Source organism: Sciurus vulgaris (assembly GCF_902686455.1).
Source record: "Sciurus vulgaris genome assembly, chromosome: 1".
NCBI classification, from domain to species: domain Eukaryota; kingdom Metazoa; phylum Chordata; class Mammalia; order Rodentia; family Sciuridae; genus Sciurus; species Sciurus vulgaris.
This window is the reverse complement of record NC_136461.1, coordinates 111,269,827-111,286,097: the sequence shown is the minus strand read 5'-3', so window position 1 is coordinate 111,286,097 and position 16,271 is coordinate 111,269,827. Positions and strand designations below refer to the sequence as shown.

Sequence of the window (16,271 nt, the reverse complement as noted above, 5' to 3'; positions counted from 1 at the left end):
GTGGCTCTGAAAAGAGCCTTTGGATGCGATGGAACCCGGAGCCTAGCCAGCGCGTACTTAAGCCCGCTCCCCGCGGATGCGGCGGGCCAGCTGGATGTCCTTGGGCATGATGGTCACGCGCTTGGCGTGGATGGCACAAAGGTTGGTGTCCTCGAACAAGCCCACCAGGTAGGCCTCGCTCGCCTCCTGCAGCGCCATTACCGCCGAGCTCTGGAAACGCAGGTCTGTCTTGAAGTCCTGCGCGATCTCGCGCACCAACCGCTGGAACGGCAGCTTGCGGATCAGCAGCTCAGTGGACTTCTGGTAGCGACGGATCTCGCGCAGGGCCACGGTGCCCGGCCGGTAGCGGTGCGGCTTTTTTGACGCCGCCGGTGGCCGGTGCGCTCTTGCGGGCCGCCTTGGTGGCCAGCTGCTTCCGCGGGGCCTTGCCACCGGTCGATTTGCGGGCAGTCTGCTTCGTCCGGGCCATAGCGAAAAGGCACAAATTCTCCGGCGCAGCGGCAGGCACAGTAACCTGGTGCCCGCCGGACTCGGCAGTCTTTATAGGCACAGTCTTTTCCCGATTGGGCGGAAGAAAATTGAAAAGTCCCGCGCTGGCTGTCCGTTGGCTGTGACGTCATCCGCACCAGCTTCACTGATTGGCTTGGGCAGAATCCTGCCTACCACGCACCCCCCCCCCACCCCCTCCACCCTCCTCCACGGCCTCACTTTCTCCCTTCCACTTTGCCCGCGGTTTTCCTACCTTGTTTTCTTTCTATCGTTCTCTCTGGGTGACATTCATCTTCGGTCTCTGCTTAGTCAGATGGCTCCTGCACTCTTTGGTCGTTCAGTCCCTTGGAACAGGTTACCGCAACGTCCTCTTCCTTAGGCTATGTGGCTGCCGAGTGGAGCCTCAACTTTTATTTGACCCCCGCCACCCCCCGCCCCAACGCCTTGTCCCGCCTCCACCCTGCTCCCGGGTGGCTTCGTGACGGATCACTCGTCCGCGAGTTCGCGCTTCTCGGGTGGGAGAGTTGTCTGCCCCAGGGGCGCAGGATTCCGCCTCTGGAAGCCTAGGCGGGTACCCGTAGCTCTGTCGCTACTTAAAAAACAAGCAACAACAAACGAAGCCAGCTCAGTGAGGCCAAGATGACCCAGGCCCGCCACGCTTCCCCACAGCAGACAGGACCTGGGCTGGTGACTACGTCCCCCTAGGAACTACTGGTCCTCCTTCAGGGGTCCCGCAAAAGCCTGCGAGAATGTGTTGTGTGGCGTGGGGGGCGGTGTCACTGGGAACTGACGCTCGGCAGAGGGCCGTGGCGTTAGCGTTATTGATCATAGAGTTGCCCGTAGCGCGCGGTGTTTGGTGCCTGTCGTGCTAGGTCCCAAGACTCGGCCCACCGGGCAAGGGCGGGTAGAGATGATACGGCTCCAGTCTCGAGGAGAGGAACGGTTGGGGAGTAGTGTGCACCTGCCTCTTTACCGCGCCCACCTCCCGTCCTCTCCGGACTCCCCGCTTACTACGCTACGGGGTGGGGGTGCGGGGTCGGTTACTGTAACAACTCTTTTTACTTGAAAGTGTGGGTGGCTCTGAAAAGAGCCTTTGATTTCACAGGCACCCCCTTCGGGGCGCGAGGGCTGGGGTGGGCGGCTACCGGACGCCGGCCTCACTTCACTTTCCCTTTGCCTTGTGGTGACTCTCCGTCTTCTTCGGGAGCAACACGGCCTGAATATTGGGTAGGACGCCGCCCTGGGCGATGGTGACTTTACCCAACAGCTTGTTCAACTCCTCGTCGTTGCGGATGGCCAGCTGGAGGTGACGGGGGATGATGCGAGTCTTCTTGTTGTCGCGGGCCGCGTTGCCAGCCAGCTCCAGTATTTCCGCGGTGAGGTACTCGAGCACCGCCGCCATGTAGACTGGCGCGCCGGCCCCCACCCGCTCGGCGTAGTTGCCCTTGCGCAGCAGACGGTGCACCCGCCCCACCGGGAACTGGAGACCGGCGCGGGAGGAGCGCGACTTGGCCTTAGCGCGGGCCTTGCCTCCCTGCTTGCCACGACCGGACATGACAGCGACAGTCAACGCGACCAGCTCCCGCCTGACCACCTGGAAAGTCTCCGCAACCGGCGCCGCTTCTCCCTTTTATAGGCAGAACGGCGATTGTCCACCGAGCGCTCTCATTGGCCAAAGCATAGTTTTGTCCCGATGACCAATAGCGTAGCTCAGTCAGAATCCACTCATTTACATAATCTCGTCCCCCTCGCACTGCCGCCGCTGCGAGCCGGCGAATCACAGCGTGGCGCGATCGCGACCTTAATTTGCGTACAGCCTCTATAAGTACCAGGCCGTTTCCGGTGCGCCCCTGCGCTTCTGTGGTGCTTTTGCCTTCCAGGTCCTCTTGCTGCTTGCGCTTCTTGCTTCTCGCCATGCCGGAGCCGGCCAAGTCCGCTCCGGCTCCCAAGAAAGGCTCCAAGAAAGCCGTCACCAAGGCCCAGAAGAAGGATGGCAAGAAGCGCAAGCGCAGTCGCAAGGAGAGCTACTCCATCTACGTGTACAAGGTGCTGAAGCAGGTCCACCCCGACACCGGCATCTCCTCCAAGGCCATGGGCATCATGAACTCGTTCGTCAACGACATCTTTGAGCGCATCGCGGGCGAAGCATCTCGCCTGGCGCATTACAACAAGCGCTCCACCATCACTTCTCGGGAGATCCAGACGGCAGTGCGCCTGCTGCTGCCGGGCGAGCTGGCCAAACACGCAGTGTCCGAGGGTACCAAGGCCGTCACCAAGTACACCAGTTCCAAGTGAGTCCCCTCTTGGGACGCGCTTGCTTCTAAAGGCTCTTTTCAGAGCCACCTCATCTTCTCTGTGAAAGAAGCTGCCCTAAATATCGTTTTTTGCCTTGTGACAAAAAGGAAATTTTACCGTTATTCCTCCGTGAAATAGTTGGTTAGTTGTGGAGGAATTTCAGAGTGGGTTTTTTCAATCAGTTTGGAAAGTTATTGTGGAATATGGTCTTGAAACGTTTCTTTCCTTGACCTTGTCTCTTAAATTGTGCCAACCTAGTGAAATGCTCTTCGACAAGCCTGCCTACGCCGTATGCTTCTGAGGTGTGTACCACAAAAATAATTTCAATTTCTTATGTATAGTAAGATTCTTTGAGTATGTGTTTTGTTGACAAGCACAAACTTAACTGCATTTAGGAGGAGGTTCCCTAGTGAGGAAGATGAAAGCTTGATTTTGACAACTAGGAAGTAACTGGTAAAGTTAGTGACATCTTTCTCTCTTGATATCCTGTAAAACCTATCTCATACAGTTACATCTATGATGATAGTGTTTTCCCCAACTGCCACTTTGAAAAGTTTTTGGAGAGAAAGGTTAATTCTATGCAATGGCAACAAAATATGCTAGATTTCACAATTGAGAGTTTGGAACACTTGAAGAGAAAGGTCAAATATTGTGCAAAGGAGGTTGGTTGGTTTGACAGTTTATTCCAGTGCTTCGAGAACCCTTGGACTACTTTAGGCCGGGAATGAAATAACAACTTAGCCTTAAAAAAAAAAAAAAAAAAAAAAAAAAAAGGTTACTTTGGAGATTATTGGTTGATCATAGTAGAAGAAGGAAGCAAGTTAGGAACTTGTTGATGTGTTTGGGATTAGAGCTGTGATTCTTAAAAGTCTGGTTTCCTGATGAGCAGCATCAGCATTATTAAACGTGAACATTCTCTGATCTCAATAGGTTTTTGGGTTTTTTTTTTTTTGGGGGGGGGTGGTACAAGGAATTAAACCCAGGGGTGCTTAACCACTGAGCCATGTACCCATCCCTTTTTACTTTTTAATTTTGAGCCAGGTTCTCACTAAGTTACTCACCAAATTACTGAGGCTGGTCTTGAACTTGTGATCATCCTGCCTTAACCTCCTGAGTTGCTGGGATTATAGGCTGGTCTTAGTGTTTTTTTAATAACAAGCTCTCTTAATGATCCTGATTCATGTCAAACTGAGAACCACTAAGTAGACTAGAGTGTTGGAGTACAGTGGTAATAATGGAAAGAGAAATGTTGGAATTAAGACTTTATTTTAGAGATTGGGGATGTAGCTCAGTGGTAGAGCTCTTGCCTGGTGTGTGTGAAGCACTGGGTTCAATTCTCAGCACCACATATAAATAACTTAAAAAAAAAAAAACTAAAAAATTATGTCATCAACAACTGAAAAAAAATTTTTAAGATTTTATTTTATAGGTAAAATAGGTTTTGCTTGGGAGAATAAAGAGTGAAATTCCTTGGATTTCGCTTGAAAAACTGGCTACGTAATGGTGCTATTAGGATGGAATACTGGGAGGTGGTATGGGTTGGAGCACAGAAGGGAAATCCAGAATTCTGATTTAGATTTGAGAAGCTGCGTGTTATTCAGGAGTTGCACATTTGGGACACTGAGAGGTGCATCTAGGACTCAGCAAAAATAAAGTAATTGCCTCTGAACACAGTGGAAGGAATGAGTATCACCTTCATGCATTCTTCTAGATCTTATTTCTTCTTATCTATTTGTCATGTACTGTAATTCAGGAGATGATAGGCCTGTAAGGTATGTTATTTGTTTTAATTAGCTAAAACAGTCACTGTGACCAAAACACCCAATAAGAACAACTTAGAGGAGGAAAAGTTTATTTGGGGCAGTGGCCAACTCCATTGCTGTGGGCCCAAGGTGAGGCAGCAGATCATGGGGGAAGGGCCCCACAGAAAAAAATTGCTCAACTCATGGTAGGATCAGGAAACACAGAGAAAGAGCACATAGGGGGAAGGAGCCATTGGAAAGATGCACCCTTCCAGGGCAGGACCCCAGTGACCCACCTCCTCCCAGCCATGTCCTACCTGTGTACAGTTGCCACCCAGTCAGTCCATTCAAACTAGGATGGACTGATTAGGTTATAGCTCTCTCATGATCCTATTGTTTTACCTGTGCATTAACAGGATCTTTGGGGGGAATACCTAATATCCAAACCATAACAGTTATTCACTTTCGTGCAACATTTAGTTTTCTAATTGTTTCTGTGATAATACTGTCATGTGTGTTTCCCAGAAAGCAGATTTTTACCCACAGTTGTTTGGGTTGGCCTAATTGATTTACATGTCCAGTCCTCTTTCCCACTGCAATTATTCACCCATCTAACTAGTATTTAACATTTAGAAATTAACTAACAGGTGAATAACTCTAGGAAAGTGAAAAATGCTGTTATCTTTTGGGAAGAAGTTTTGCTTTCAAGAGGCAGCAGAATATAAGGGTTTGAAGGCAAGAATGATTACAGACAATATGCACTGGAGGGCGCAATGTGGGGGAATCAGAGAACTGAGTCACTCAGAGAGCTCAGCCAACCCTAGAGCCCTGCTATAACTTCAGACTTCCAATTAAGCCAGCTTGTTTGATAATCTCTTACTTAATTTTAATCTTGAAATATTTTAGGAATAATAACAATTTCCCAGAATATTTTTATATTATATTATATTTAAAAATAATTTATATTATATTATATTATATTTAAAAATTTTATATTATATTTAAAAATGATGCTAGGACATTTATGTTGACAGGTCTCATAGATATCAAATAGGGGAGATGAGGAAAAACACGTACTATAAGTAAACATTTGGATCAAGCATCCAAGTGTTCAGAATCACTATTTGACCAAAGATTAATATTATCATCATGGAATTTATTTTAAAAATAAATCTGAAATTTAAAATTTTTAAATTCTACAAAAAATAATAGCACTTATAATAAGTGCCTATGTCTGCCATAACGAAGTACTACAAACTAGATGGCCTAAAGTGACAGAAATTTGTTCTCTCATAGTTCTGGAGGCTAGAAGTCCAAAATCAAGCTGTTGGCAGGACCCTGCTCCCTCCAAAGCCATTAGGAGAGGATCTTTCCTTGTCTTTCAGTGTCTGGTAGTCCCAGGTTTTCCTTGATTTGTGGCAGCATAACTCCATTCTCTACCTCAACCTTCTTCCTGTGTGTCTCAATATCTTCTGATAAGGATACCAGTCAAAATGGATTTGGTCTCACCCCAATAACCTCATTATAACTTGATTACATCTGCCAAGACCCTATTTACAAATAAGGCAACATTCTAAAACACTGTGGGTTAGACTCAGCATATCTTTTGCGGGGACACAGTTCAACCCATAATAGTAGTTGAAGCTATGGTAGGATCAGTATAGCCCTCAAATATGTCCATACCGATCCTTAGAACCTATGAATATTATCTTACAGGACCAAAGGAATTTTATAGATATGACTCTAAGACTGAGAGATTATTCTGGATTCTCTGGGTAGGCCCCAAATGTAATCAGCAGATTCCTTATAAGGGACATGAAGGTCAAGGGAGGAAGGAAGTGTTGGAAGCTGAGAGAGATCTGAAGATGCTATGATCCTGAATTGAAGATAGCACAAGCCAAGAAATATCCCTCTATAAGATGCAAAAGGCATGGAATAGGGTCTCCTTTATGTATAGTCTCTGGAGGGAGCACAGCCTTGATTTCTACCTAGTGACTTCTAGAACTCTAAGAAAAATGAATGTGTATTGTTTTAAGCCACCAACTTTGCAGTAACTTGTTACAGTCATCTCAGGAAACTAATATAACAGCTATATAGGTTTTATTTCATTTTTCTTTTGTCTCTCTCCTTCCCAATTGGAAAGGCTATGTGGGGATGTAGCTCAGTGGCAGAGCATTTGCCTACCATGCATGAGGCCTTGAGTTCAATCCCTAACACTGCAAAAGAAGAAAAGAAAAAAATATGCTGAGGTTATAACTTAGTGGTAGAGGGCTCGCTTGAATTGTATGAGACCCTGGGTTTGATCCCCAGCACTGAAAAATAAACAAGTGAAGAAATTCACATATGAATTGTATATTGGTTAATATTATTGAATCAATACTAAATTTGTTGGGTGTAATGATGATAATGTGGATGATAATGTAGGGTATGGATGATAATGTACGAGAATGTCCCTTTTAAGAAAGACATGCCACAGTATTTAGAAGAAGTGCCAGCAATTTGCAGGTTATTTTCAAATGGTTCAGGGTTTGTGTGTGTATATACCCATAAGATATTTGATATTTCCACTTGGAGTCCTAGCAGGAGTCTAAAAATTTATTTCAAAATAGTACTCTTGTTTTTTTCTCTCCAAACCTGTTTTGTACTCATATCAAGTAAACAGAAACTCTTTCCAAACACTTGGTCCCAAAACCTGCAATAAATCCTTGATTCCTTGCTTTTTGTCATAACCTATACTCAGTTAATCAATTTAATTTAAAATATGTCTTGAAAGAATGAAATTTTGTCATTGCTGGTAAATGGAGAACATCATGCTAAAGTGAAATAAGCCACTGAGAAAGTCAGGGTCAAATGTATTCTCTCACATGTGGAAGCTACAGAGAGAGGAGAAAAAATAGGGGATCTCATGAAAATAAAACTGAAACTGAAAATGGCTTAGATATGAAGTGTCCCCCAAAATCTCATGTGAGAAAATGCAAGAATTTTCAGAGGTGAAATGATTATGAGAACTATAAACTAATCAGTGGCTTAATCCACTGATACAGATTAACTGGGCAGGTAACTATAGGCAGGTAGGGTATAACTGGAGGAAGTAGATCACTAGGGGAATGCTTTCAGAGTTTATATTTTGTCCCTGGTGAATGGAGCTCTGTTTCATCCTTGCCATGTCCTTGGCTGCTTTCCTCAGCCACACCTTTCTGCCATGATTATGTGCCTTATCATGTGGCCAAGGTCTATGGAGTCAGCTGACCATGGATTGAATCTCTGAAACAGTAAACCAAAATAAACTCCCACCACCACATTTTTCTTGTCAGGTCTTGTCACAGCAATAAGAAGCTAACTAAAACAAAGGGAGACCAATAGAGTAGATCAATAGGGAGGGAGAAGGCAAGGATAAGGGAAAGTACTGGGGAACAAAATCTACCAAATTATGCTATGTCCATGTACAAATATATCATAATGAATACAACTTTTACATATAATGCACTAATTAAATAATAATTCAAATAGAAGGGCATTAGTACAGTAGAGTAAGAAGACCAGAGGGAGTAAGGAAGGGAAGGAAAGGAAAGGTACAGAGAGGAATGAAATTGATCAAATTATGCTACGTGCACGTAAAAATATGGCATGATTCCCATTGTTGTATATAATTATCATGTATCAATATAAAATAAACGAAGTATATCATGAGTACTTCTTTCTTTTGAAATATTACTGTTAAGTTCTCCATGCCTCTATGTTTGCTTTCTGTGGTCTGTTTTTAAAAAGAGCATCCAGAGAGTTTTAGAAACATAACTCATGTCATGATTCCAGTCCAAAAGCAGTCCATCTCATTGAAAGTAAAAGACAAAAACTTTGCAATGGCCTATGAGACTTGTCAATGGCCTGTATTAATCTGGCCCTCACCTATCTCTTTGATGTCATTTCCCACAATTTTTGCTCACTGTGCTTCAGCCATGTTGCTTACCTTGCTTGTTTTTGAATCCAAACTTATGCCTTTCTTATGGCCTTTGTACTTGCTGTTTGCTGTTCTTAGAAAACTTTTTCCCAAAATATTCTATAGTCCACTCCCTTACTTTACTTTTGGGTCTCTTCTATGATACTAACTGATCAGACTTGCCAGTCCCATGTTAGGGAACAGACAGATGAGGATAGTGGGAACACAAGGTTAAGAGAATAATTCCATAAAATGGGCCCACTGTGCTGATCCCCACATGCTTTTCTAAGAAGCAGTTTACCTGCAACCCTGCCTGGCTAAGTGAACAGGATATGTCACATTCATCAACAAACTACCTGTTCACTGTAGGAGAATGCAAGCCCTAAATAATATTGATAATAGGAATCAAAGTTACCCTGAAGGGGAGACTTTTGTGACCAGGTGCTGAAACTCTGGGACATATGGATAGTTCCTCCTAAACATAAAATCTGTAAGAATTTATGGGTTAGCATCCAATTAGAACCAGTCAGCATGGGCCAAGGTGACCTAGAATTGCCATGGCAGTGGATTCTTGAAAGTCTGATGTCACCCTGCTGTCAGTCAAAAGTCAAGAAGTGGACTTGGGTGGAATTCTCTGGAATATTCTCTGGGATTTCCAATAAAACAGGAGTGCAGGAGAGGCATGTTGTCCCTCTCCTCTCTGAGACGCTCCATTCTCTCCCTTGAGATTGTCTCCTTTCCCTTTTCCTATCTCTTCAACAAACTCATTCCTGTTACTTTGAGTGACAGGTCTGTAATCTTTCTGACTTGATCCCACGAGTCACACTTCCTCAGTTTCTCAGAAGGTCCCAGGTCTATAACATCCATTACACTTCAAATTCTCTTTAATGTCAAAGTACATATCACCCCTTGATTATTATATATTTCTTTGCTTATTTTCATTTGTCCATCAACTAGAATGTAGTTCTATGGAGAGTAACATTTTTCTACTCTGCTTGCTGCTGTATTCCTGTTTTATGTCAATGTGCAAAGTGTTGTTTTTTTTTTTTCTCTTCTCCCTTGTGGAAAATAATGTGCACAAATATTCTTAACAGAGTGTGAACCAAATGCTAGTTTTGCTTTTACAACTCTATGAATTTTGGTGAGAACAGGAAACTATAGTGTTTAGATGGGTAATGTAATTACATTAAGTCCCTCTCTACCTTTCAAGATTAACTCTTTTTTGTTATCTTACCCATATTCTGTGTCCCCAGAACTAAAAGTTGACCACTCTTTAATATATTAGATTTTTAACCCCAAATCCTGTGAGTTCCTCTTAAAATGAATATATTTCCTACTCTGAGAGCTCAGACTGTCCTATTGCCTTTCCTCCTCACTTCCATGTCCATGCTTTCACCAAAAATTTCAGGTTTCAGCAATCTGTCTCATCACTCAGGATAGCCACATAAGGCACAATCTAGGACTGGGGGTATAGTTCAGTGGTACAGTATGTGCAGCATGCTGGAGGTTGTGGGTTCAGTCCCTAGCTTTGAGGGGAAAAAAGACACCAGCAAAAGCAGGAAATATTTCCTGAGGACTAAGTGTTGGGATTTTTGTTTGTTTGTTTTGTTTTAATGAAGGTAGGTGGATTTTGCACAATAACTAGGAAATAAGTTATCTGTTTTTAGTTAAGTGGGGCAGAGAAAGGAAGTGTATCATGCTTGAAGATAGTTAACATTTGAGATTTTATGTAGGTACAAAAAAATTAAAAATGAGCAAAAGCAAGAGGATGAATCTAGGCCACTGCTGCATTATGCTAACAAATTTTTCTAGGAAGTTTTATGCCTTTATTTTAGAACTTCATCTTCTGTTCTTATGTGGCTGCTTTTTAAAATGTATTTAAAGTAAAAAAAAAAAAAAGACATGCTATATTTGGTACTCTGAATTAAGATATTAAATGAAGTTAATTTTGTATTTAATGTAAGAAACATTTCTGGGGAAAGGATCTAGGGTGGTGACTGAGAAGTGTTAACTTCTTACCAAGGAATTTGGCAACTATATAACCAAATATATTAGTTATCAAACATATGAATCACCTCATATGCTCCTTTAGGTTGTTCATCTTTCTTGCCACAAGTGACTTGAGTTCAATGGAACTATGTGGGGTTTAAAGAATATATAATGTATATTGTGCATCTCAAAAGATTCAGGGATCAAGAGCCTTTGAAATGTTTTAGGAAACAAGGTAGCGAGTCTCAAATATGAAAAGGGCATCTCCCCCCCCCCCAGATGATTAAACCCAAGATGCTCTACCACTGGGCTACATTCCCATTCCCAGTTCGTTTTTAGTTTGAGCCATGTTCCTGCTAAACTGTTGAGGCTGGCCTCAAATTTGCAAATCCTTTGCTTTCCTCAATCTGCAAACTCACTGAAATTACATGCATGCTCCACCACGTGCAGGCAAGTGGGCCTCCCTTTTTTTAACATTTAATTTTGAGTGCCACTCCTATTTTTGGTAGATGAACAGAATGATTTCAGAAAGGCACAAGTGCTTTTAAGATTTAGTTTTAACTATGGAAGTGTTATGGAAATGACTATCATCAGGCCCCAGGTTCCTGAAATCCTTCCTCTTCCTTTTTTATCCTTATTCGATGATTGTAAAATGCCAAACCATTACGATGGGGAAATTGTATATATATATATATCAACATCTTAGAAAAATTCCACTATCCTTAACAGAAACCTTGTGTTATCCTGTGTTTTACGTCTTGCTTATGAGCAATAAACTCCTATTGATTCTATTTACCCAAAATACCAAACTTAGACAAGGGGGATGTTTACAATTAGCTCCAATCACAACCAAGGTACCGAGGGCACACACCTGTAATCCCAGGGGCTTAGGAGGCTGAGGCAGGATAATCACAAATTCAAATCCCGTCTCAGCAACTTAAAAGCACTGCTTAACACTCCCGCCTCCATTCCTTGAGTATACTAAAATCCGTCTTATCAGTAAGCATCAAAAACTGTTTCACTCTGGAAGAGGCTCATCTGTGTGTAAACCATGTGTAAACTAAAACTTTGGTCCCACTGGGTCCTTCTTTCTGAGGCAGAAATAGGTAAGGACAAGGGAACTGGAATGATAGTCTGGGTAAGAGCTGTTGTAAAAATCTACGAGACATCAGCCAAATAACAGCTTCTTTCACTGAGAAGATGAGGTGGCTCTGAAAAGAGCCTTTAGAAGCAAGCGCGTCCCAAGAGGGGACTCACTTGGAACTGGTGTACTTGGTGACGGCCTTGGTACCCTCGGACACTGCGTGTTTGGCCAGCTCGCCCGGCAGCAGCAGGCGCACTGCCGTCTGGATCTCCCGAGAAGTGATGGTGGAGCGCTTGTTGTAATGCGCCAGGCGAGATGCTTCGCCCGCGATGCGCTCAAAGATGTCGTTGACGAACGAGTTCATGATGCCCATGGCCTTGGAGGAGATGCCGGTGTCGGGGTGGACCTGCTTCAGCACCTTGTACACGTAGATGGAGTAGCTCTCCTTGCGACTGCGCTTGCGCTTCTTGCCATCCTTCTTCTGGGCCTTGGTGACGGCTTTCTTGGAGCCTTTCTTGGGAGCCGGAGCGGACTTGGCCGGCTCCGGCATGGCGAGAAGCAAGAAGCGCAAGCAGCAAGAGGACCTGGAAGGCAAAAGCACCACAGAAGCGCAGGGGCGCACCGGAAACGGCCTGGTACTTATAGAGGCTGTACGCAAATTAAGGTCGCGATCGCGCCACGCTGTGATTCGCCGGCTCGCAGCGGCGGCAGTGCGAGGGGGACGAGATTATGTAAATGAGTGGATTCTGACTGAGCTACGCTATTGGTCATCGGGACAAAACTATGCTTTGGCCAATGAGAGCGCTCGGTGGACAATCGCCGTTCTGCCTATAAAAGGGAGAAGCGGCGCCGGTTGCGGAGACTTTCCAGGTGGTCAGGCGGGAGCTGGTCGCGTTGACTGTCGCTGTCATGTCCGGTCGTGGCAAGCAGGGAGGCAAGGCCCGCGCTAAGGCCAAGTCGCGCTCCTCCCGCGCCGGTCTCCAGTTCCCGGTGGGGCGGGTGCACCGTCTGCTGCGCAAGGGCAACTACGCCGAGCGGGTGGGGGCCGGCGCGCCAGTCTACATGGCGGCGGTGCTCGAGTACCTCACCGCGGAAATACTGGAGCTGGCTGGCAACGCGGCCCGCGACAACAAGAAGACTCGCATCATCCCCCGTCACCTCCAGCTGGCCATCCGCAACGACGAGGAGTTGAACAAGCTGTTGGGTAAAGTCACCATCGCCCAGGGCGGCGTCCTACCCAATATTCAGGCCGTGTTGCTCCCGAAGAAGACGGAGAGTCACCACAAGGCAAAGGGAAAGTGAAGTGAGGCCGGCGTCCGGTAGCCGCCCACCCCAGCCCTCGCGCCCCGAAGGGGGTGCCTGTGAAATCAAAGGCTCTTTTCAGAGCCACCCACACTTTCAAGTAAAAAGAGTTGTTACAGTAACCGACCCCGCACCCCCACCCCGTAGCGTAGTAAGCGGGGAGTCCGGAGAGGACGGGAGGTGGGCGCGGTAAAGAGGCAGGTGCACACTACTCCCCAACCGTTCCTCTCCTCGAGACTGGAGCCGTATCATCTCTACCCGCCCTTGCCCGGTGGGCCGAGTCTTGGGACCTAGCACGACAGGCACCAAACACCGCGCGCTACGGGCAACTCTATGATCAATAACGCTAACGCCACGGCCCTCTGCCGAGCGTCAGTTCCCAGTGACACCGCCCCCCACGCCACACAACACATTCTCGCAGGCTTTTGCGGGACCCCTGAAGGAGGACCAGTAGTTCCTAGGGGGACGTAGTCACCAGCCCAGGTCCTGTCTGCTGTGGGGAAGCGTGGCGGGCCTGGGTCATCTTGGCCTCACTGAGCTGGCTTCGTTTGTTGTTGCTTGTTTTTTAAGTAGCGACAGAGCTACGGGTACCCGCCTAGGCTTCCAGAGGCGGAATCCTGCGCCCCTGGGGCAGACAACTCTCCCACCCGAGAAGCGCGAACTCGCGGACGAGTGATCCGTCACGAAGCCACCCGGGAGCAGGGTGGAGGCGGGACAAGGCGTTGGGGCGGGGGGTGGCGGGGGTCAAATAAAAGTTGAGGCTCCACTCGGCAGCCACATAGCCTAAGGAAGAGGACGTTGCGGTAACCTGTTCCAAGGGACTGAACGACCAAAGAGTGCAGGAGCCATCTGACTAAGCAGAGACCGAAGATGAATGTCACCCAGAGAGAACGATAGAAAGAAAACAAGGTAGGAAAACCGCGGGCAAAGTGGAAGGGAGAAAGTGAGGCCGTGGAGGAGGGTGGAGGGGGTGGGGGGGGGTGCGTGGTAGGCAGGATTCTGCCCAAGCCAATCAGTGAAGCTGGTGCGGATGACGTCACAGCCAACGGACAGCCAGCGCGGGACTTTTCAATTTTCTTCCGCCCAATCGGGAAAAGACTGTGCCTATAAAGACTGCCGAGTCCGGCGGGCACCAGGTTACTGTGCCTGCCGCTGCGCCGGAGAATTTGTGCCTTTTCGCTATGGCCCGGACGAAGCAGACTGCCCGCAAATCGACCGGTGGCAAGGCCCCGCGGAAGCAGCTGGCCACCAAGGCGGCCCGCAAGAGCGCACCGGCCACCGGCGGCGTCAAAAAGCCGCACCGCTACCGGCCGGGCACCGTGGCCCTGCGCGAGATCCGTCGCTACCAGAAGTCCACTGAGCTGCTGATCCGCAAGCTGCCGTTCCAGCGGTTGGTGCGCGAGATCGCGCAGGACTTCAAGACAGACCTGCGTTTCCAGAGCTCGGCGGTAATGGCGCTGCAGGAGGCGAGCGAGGCCTACCTGGTGGGCTTGTTCGAGGACACCAACCTTTGTGCCATCCACGCCAAGCGCGTGACCATCATGCCCAAGGACATCCAGCTGGCCCGCCGCATCCGCGGGGAGCGGGCTTAAGTACGCGCTGGCTAGGCTCCGGGTTCCATCGCATCCAAAGGCTCTTTTCAGAGCCACCCACAGCAGCGCTCGGAAGGAGCCGCACCGCTTGCCCTCCGCCCTCTCCGGGGGGGCGGTCTGGTATTCCCGCGCGAGGGGAGTGGGGGGGCGTTACTTTAGCTTTGCAAAGAAGGTCGCAGAGCAGGCGGAGAGTCCAGCGGGCTTGCCGCTCGCCTGGTCATCGGGGACACGCGGTTCAGCTCTTGGTGCGGCTCCCCACCGCCCTGTCGCAGCCACAGCCGCAGCCCTGCCCTGTCCGTTTTACGCGACTCGCCCCTCCCCGGGAACCCTCTACGCTATCGGTAGCCACCCGGAATGGCAAGTTGCCCAGGGCCGCGGGCCGGGTCCCGGACGACCTTATCCCGCGATTGAGTCACTAGGGGATGCTCGGAATTCGCGGTCCGCAGCCTTCCGCCGCTGGGCGGGGTTGGGCTGGCCTGCGAGGGAAGCGCCGCTCTCTACTGGCCCTAGCCGGCGACCTCTCGGCCCCTCAGCCGGAAGTGGCCTCAGCGGGCGCAGTCCTGGACCGCCGGTCCTCTCCCGGAAATAGCCCGCATGGTCTCACCCGCCTTCTGCCTGAGTGAGTTGGCGGTCCTGATGAGAGAGCTACGGGTTGCTTGAGACCCTGGCAGGTTTACCGTACCTTCACCCACTTCTAAGCCAATATCAGCTTGGCAAGGAATGTGACCTAACTCAAGCCTGCCTTTTAACTGGAATATTTCCTACCCAGGTCCACTGAGCTATCTTCGTTCTCTGAAAGCTGAGATGTGCCTAGATTCTCCTCCTGAACTCAGTATTTCCGTTACATTTTTCCTGCAGAGATATTTGATGACATAATTTCAAGGTTTTAAGAGATTTTTTTTCCCCCAGTTAAGTGCAGAAAAGTAGCCCCAAGCTCAAGTTTTTGCGAGAGAGAAAACGGGCAGAACAGGGTCCTTAGGTAGCTGAATGTATTTCTCTGCCTTAGGAAAAGCCTCCTTCAGTCTTAGGGATGGCTTTTTTCAGTCTAAGGGATGATTTGAGAAGTGGGAATCCACAGCCTGGGTTGGGTATCTGTATGGGGTTGCAGAGTCCACTCTACACAGGCTTGTGGTCTTATATGACACTGTTTTGTTTTGGTATTTAAAATTTTAATTTAAATTATCCATGTTTTAAAAATAATTTTAAAAGTAAGAAAGGTTTCAAAGTCCACTAGTCTTAAATCCATCCACCTAGGCCAAATCAGTTTCTTTTTGTCATTTAAAGAAATGACAGCTCTTCTTAATCTTCCTCCCTTATTGCACCTGGAAGAATGTGGGGGTATATATATATGTGCATATATATGTGTGTGTGTGTATTATATATATATATATAATATATATGTAAGACGTATAATATATATCATATATTTTGTCTCAGCACAGTTGACAGGTCAAAAGCAATCATCAGTAAGTGAGGTACAATAGATGAGAGAAAGGGCATCAGAGAAACTTAATTTTGTAAAGTTGCTCTTTTGTCTCAAATATGGCAGAAAGGGGAAAGCAGTGTAGGTAGGCACTGTAGCCTTCCCTGATATGCATTGTCACAAATTTCTACTTCAGAATTACAGCCATTTCTAGAGCCTACCTCTGGTTCCCTGACTACATGCCCTCATTCCCTGCTTAGAACTTCAAGATAGTGTCTGTACTCTTGAGTTTAAAGAAGTAGTTACTTTCAGAGCTGACTTGGGTGCACCTTTGGACCCAGCATCTCAGGAGAAGCTGAGCAGACATTGGAACCTGAGAATGTCAGTGCCAGTCTTCTATATCCTCTACCTGCCCCCA

At 47.3% G+C, this 16,271-nt stretch overlaps 3 protein-coding genes and 3 pseudogenes across 6 annotated transcripts; 3 read left to right on the top strand and 3 right to left on the bottom strand.

Moving 5' to 3' along the window:
• Nucleotides 1-3: 3 nt before the first annotated feature.
• On the bottom strand, nucleotides 4-792 carry LOC306642218 (histone H3.2-like; annotated as a pseudogene). Its single transcript, XR_013766968.1, has 2 exons — nucleotides 743-792; nucleotides 4-608 (listed from the first exon to the last, which is right to left on the bottom strand). The product of XR_013766968.1 is annotated as a histone H3.2-like (transcript).
• Nucleotides 793-1,631: 839 nt separating this feature from the next.
• Nucleotides 1,632-2,093, bottom strand: LOC306642311 (histone H2A type 2-C-like; annotated as a pseudogene). Its single transcript has one exon. The product of its transcript is annotated as a histone H2A type 2-C-like (transcript).
• Nucleotides 2,094-2,321: 228 nt separating this feature from the next.
• Nucleotides 2,322-3,532, top strand: LOC306642344 (histone H2B type 2-E). Its single transcript, XM_079108029.1, has one exon. The coding sequence runs from the start codon at nucleotides 2,404-2,406 to the stop codon at nucleotides 2,782-2,784; it is 381 nt and encodes a 126-aa protein (XP_078964155.1). The 5' UTR covers nucleotides 2,322-2,403; the 3' UTR covers nucleotides 2,785-3,532.
• Nucleotides 3,533-10,930: 7,398 nt separating this feature from the next.
• LOC306642353 (histone H2B type 2-E) lies at nucleotides 10,931-12,178 on the bottom strand. The gene has a single exon (XM_079108041.1). It carries the CDS (start codon nucleotides 12,084-12,086, stop codon nucleotides 11,706-11,708), a length of 381 nt encoding a protein of 126 aa, XP_078964167.1. The 5' UTR covers nucleotides 12,087-12,178; the 3' UTR covers nucleotides 10,931-11,705.
• A 219-nt stretch (nucleotides 12,179-12,397) lies between these two features.
• On the top strand, nucleotides 12,398-12,858 carry LOC306642303 (histone H2A type 2-C-like; annotated as a pseudogene). The gene has a single exon. The product of its transcript is annotated as a histone H2A type 2-C-like (transcript).
• An 839-nt stretch (nucleotides 12,859-13,697) lies between these two features.
• LOC306642226 (histone H3.2-like) lies at nucleotides 13,698-14,484 on the top strand. The gene is made up of 2 exons (XM_079107836.1): nucleotides 13,698-13,747; nucleotides 13,881-14,484. The coding sequence occupies exons 1-2, from the start codon at nucleotides 13,713-13,715 to the stop codon at nucleotides 14,428-14,430; spliced, it is 585 nt and encodes a 194-aa protein (XP_078963962.1). The 5' UTR covers nucleotides 13,698-13,712; the 3' UTR covers nucleotides 14,431-14,484.
• Nucleotides 14,485-16,271: the final 1,787 nt, after the last annotated feature.

Excerpts from the sequence above, each read along its gene's own strand:
- LOC306642344 (XM_079108029.1), top strand. The coding sequence starts at position 2,404 with ATGCCGGAGCCGGCCAAGTCCGCTCCGGCTCCCAAGAAAGGCTCCAAG.
- LOC306642353 (XM_079108041.1), bottom strand. The coding sequence starts at position 12,086 with ATGCCGGAGCCGGCCAAGTCCGCTCCGGCTCCCAAGAAAGGCTCCAAG.
- LOC306642226 (XM_079107836.1), top strand. The coding sequence starts at position 13,713 with ATGTCACCCAGAGAGAACGATAGAAAGAAAACAAG. Across the intron at positions 13,748-13,880 it reads AACGATAGAAAGAAAACAAG|CCAACGGACAGCCAGCGCGG; the intron begins GTAGGAAAACCG and ends ATGACGTCACAG.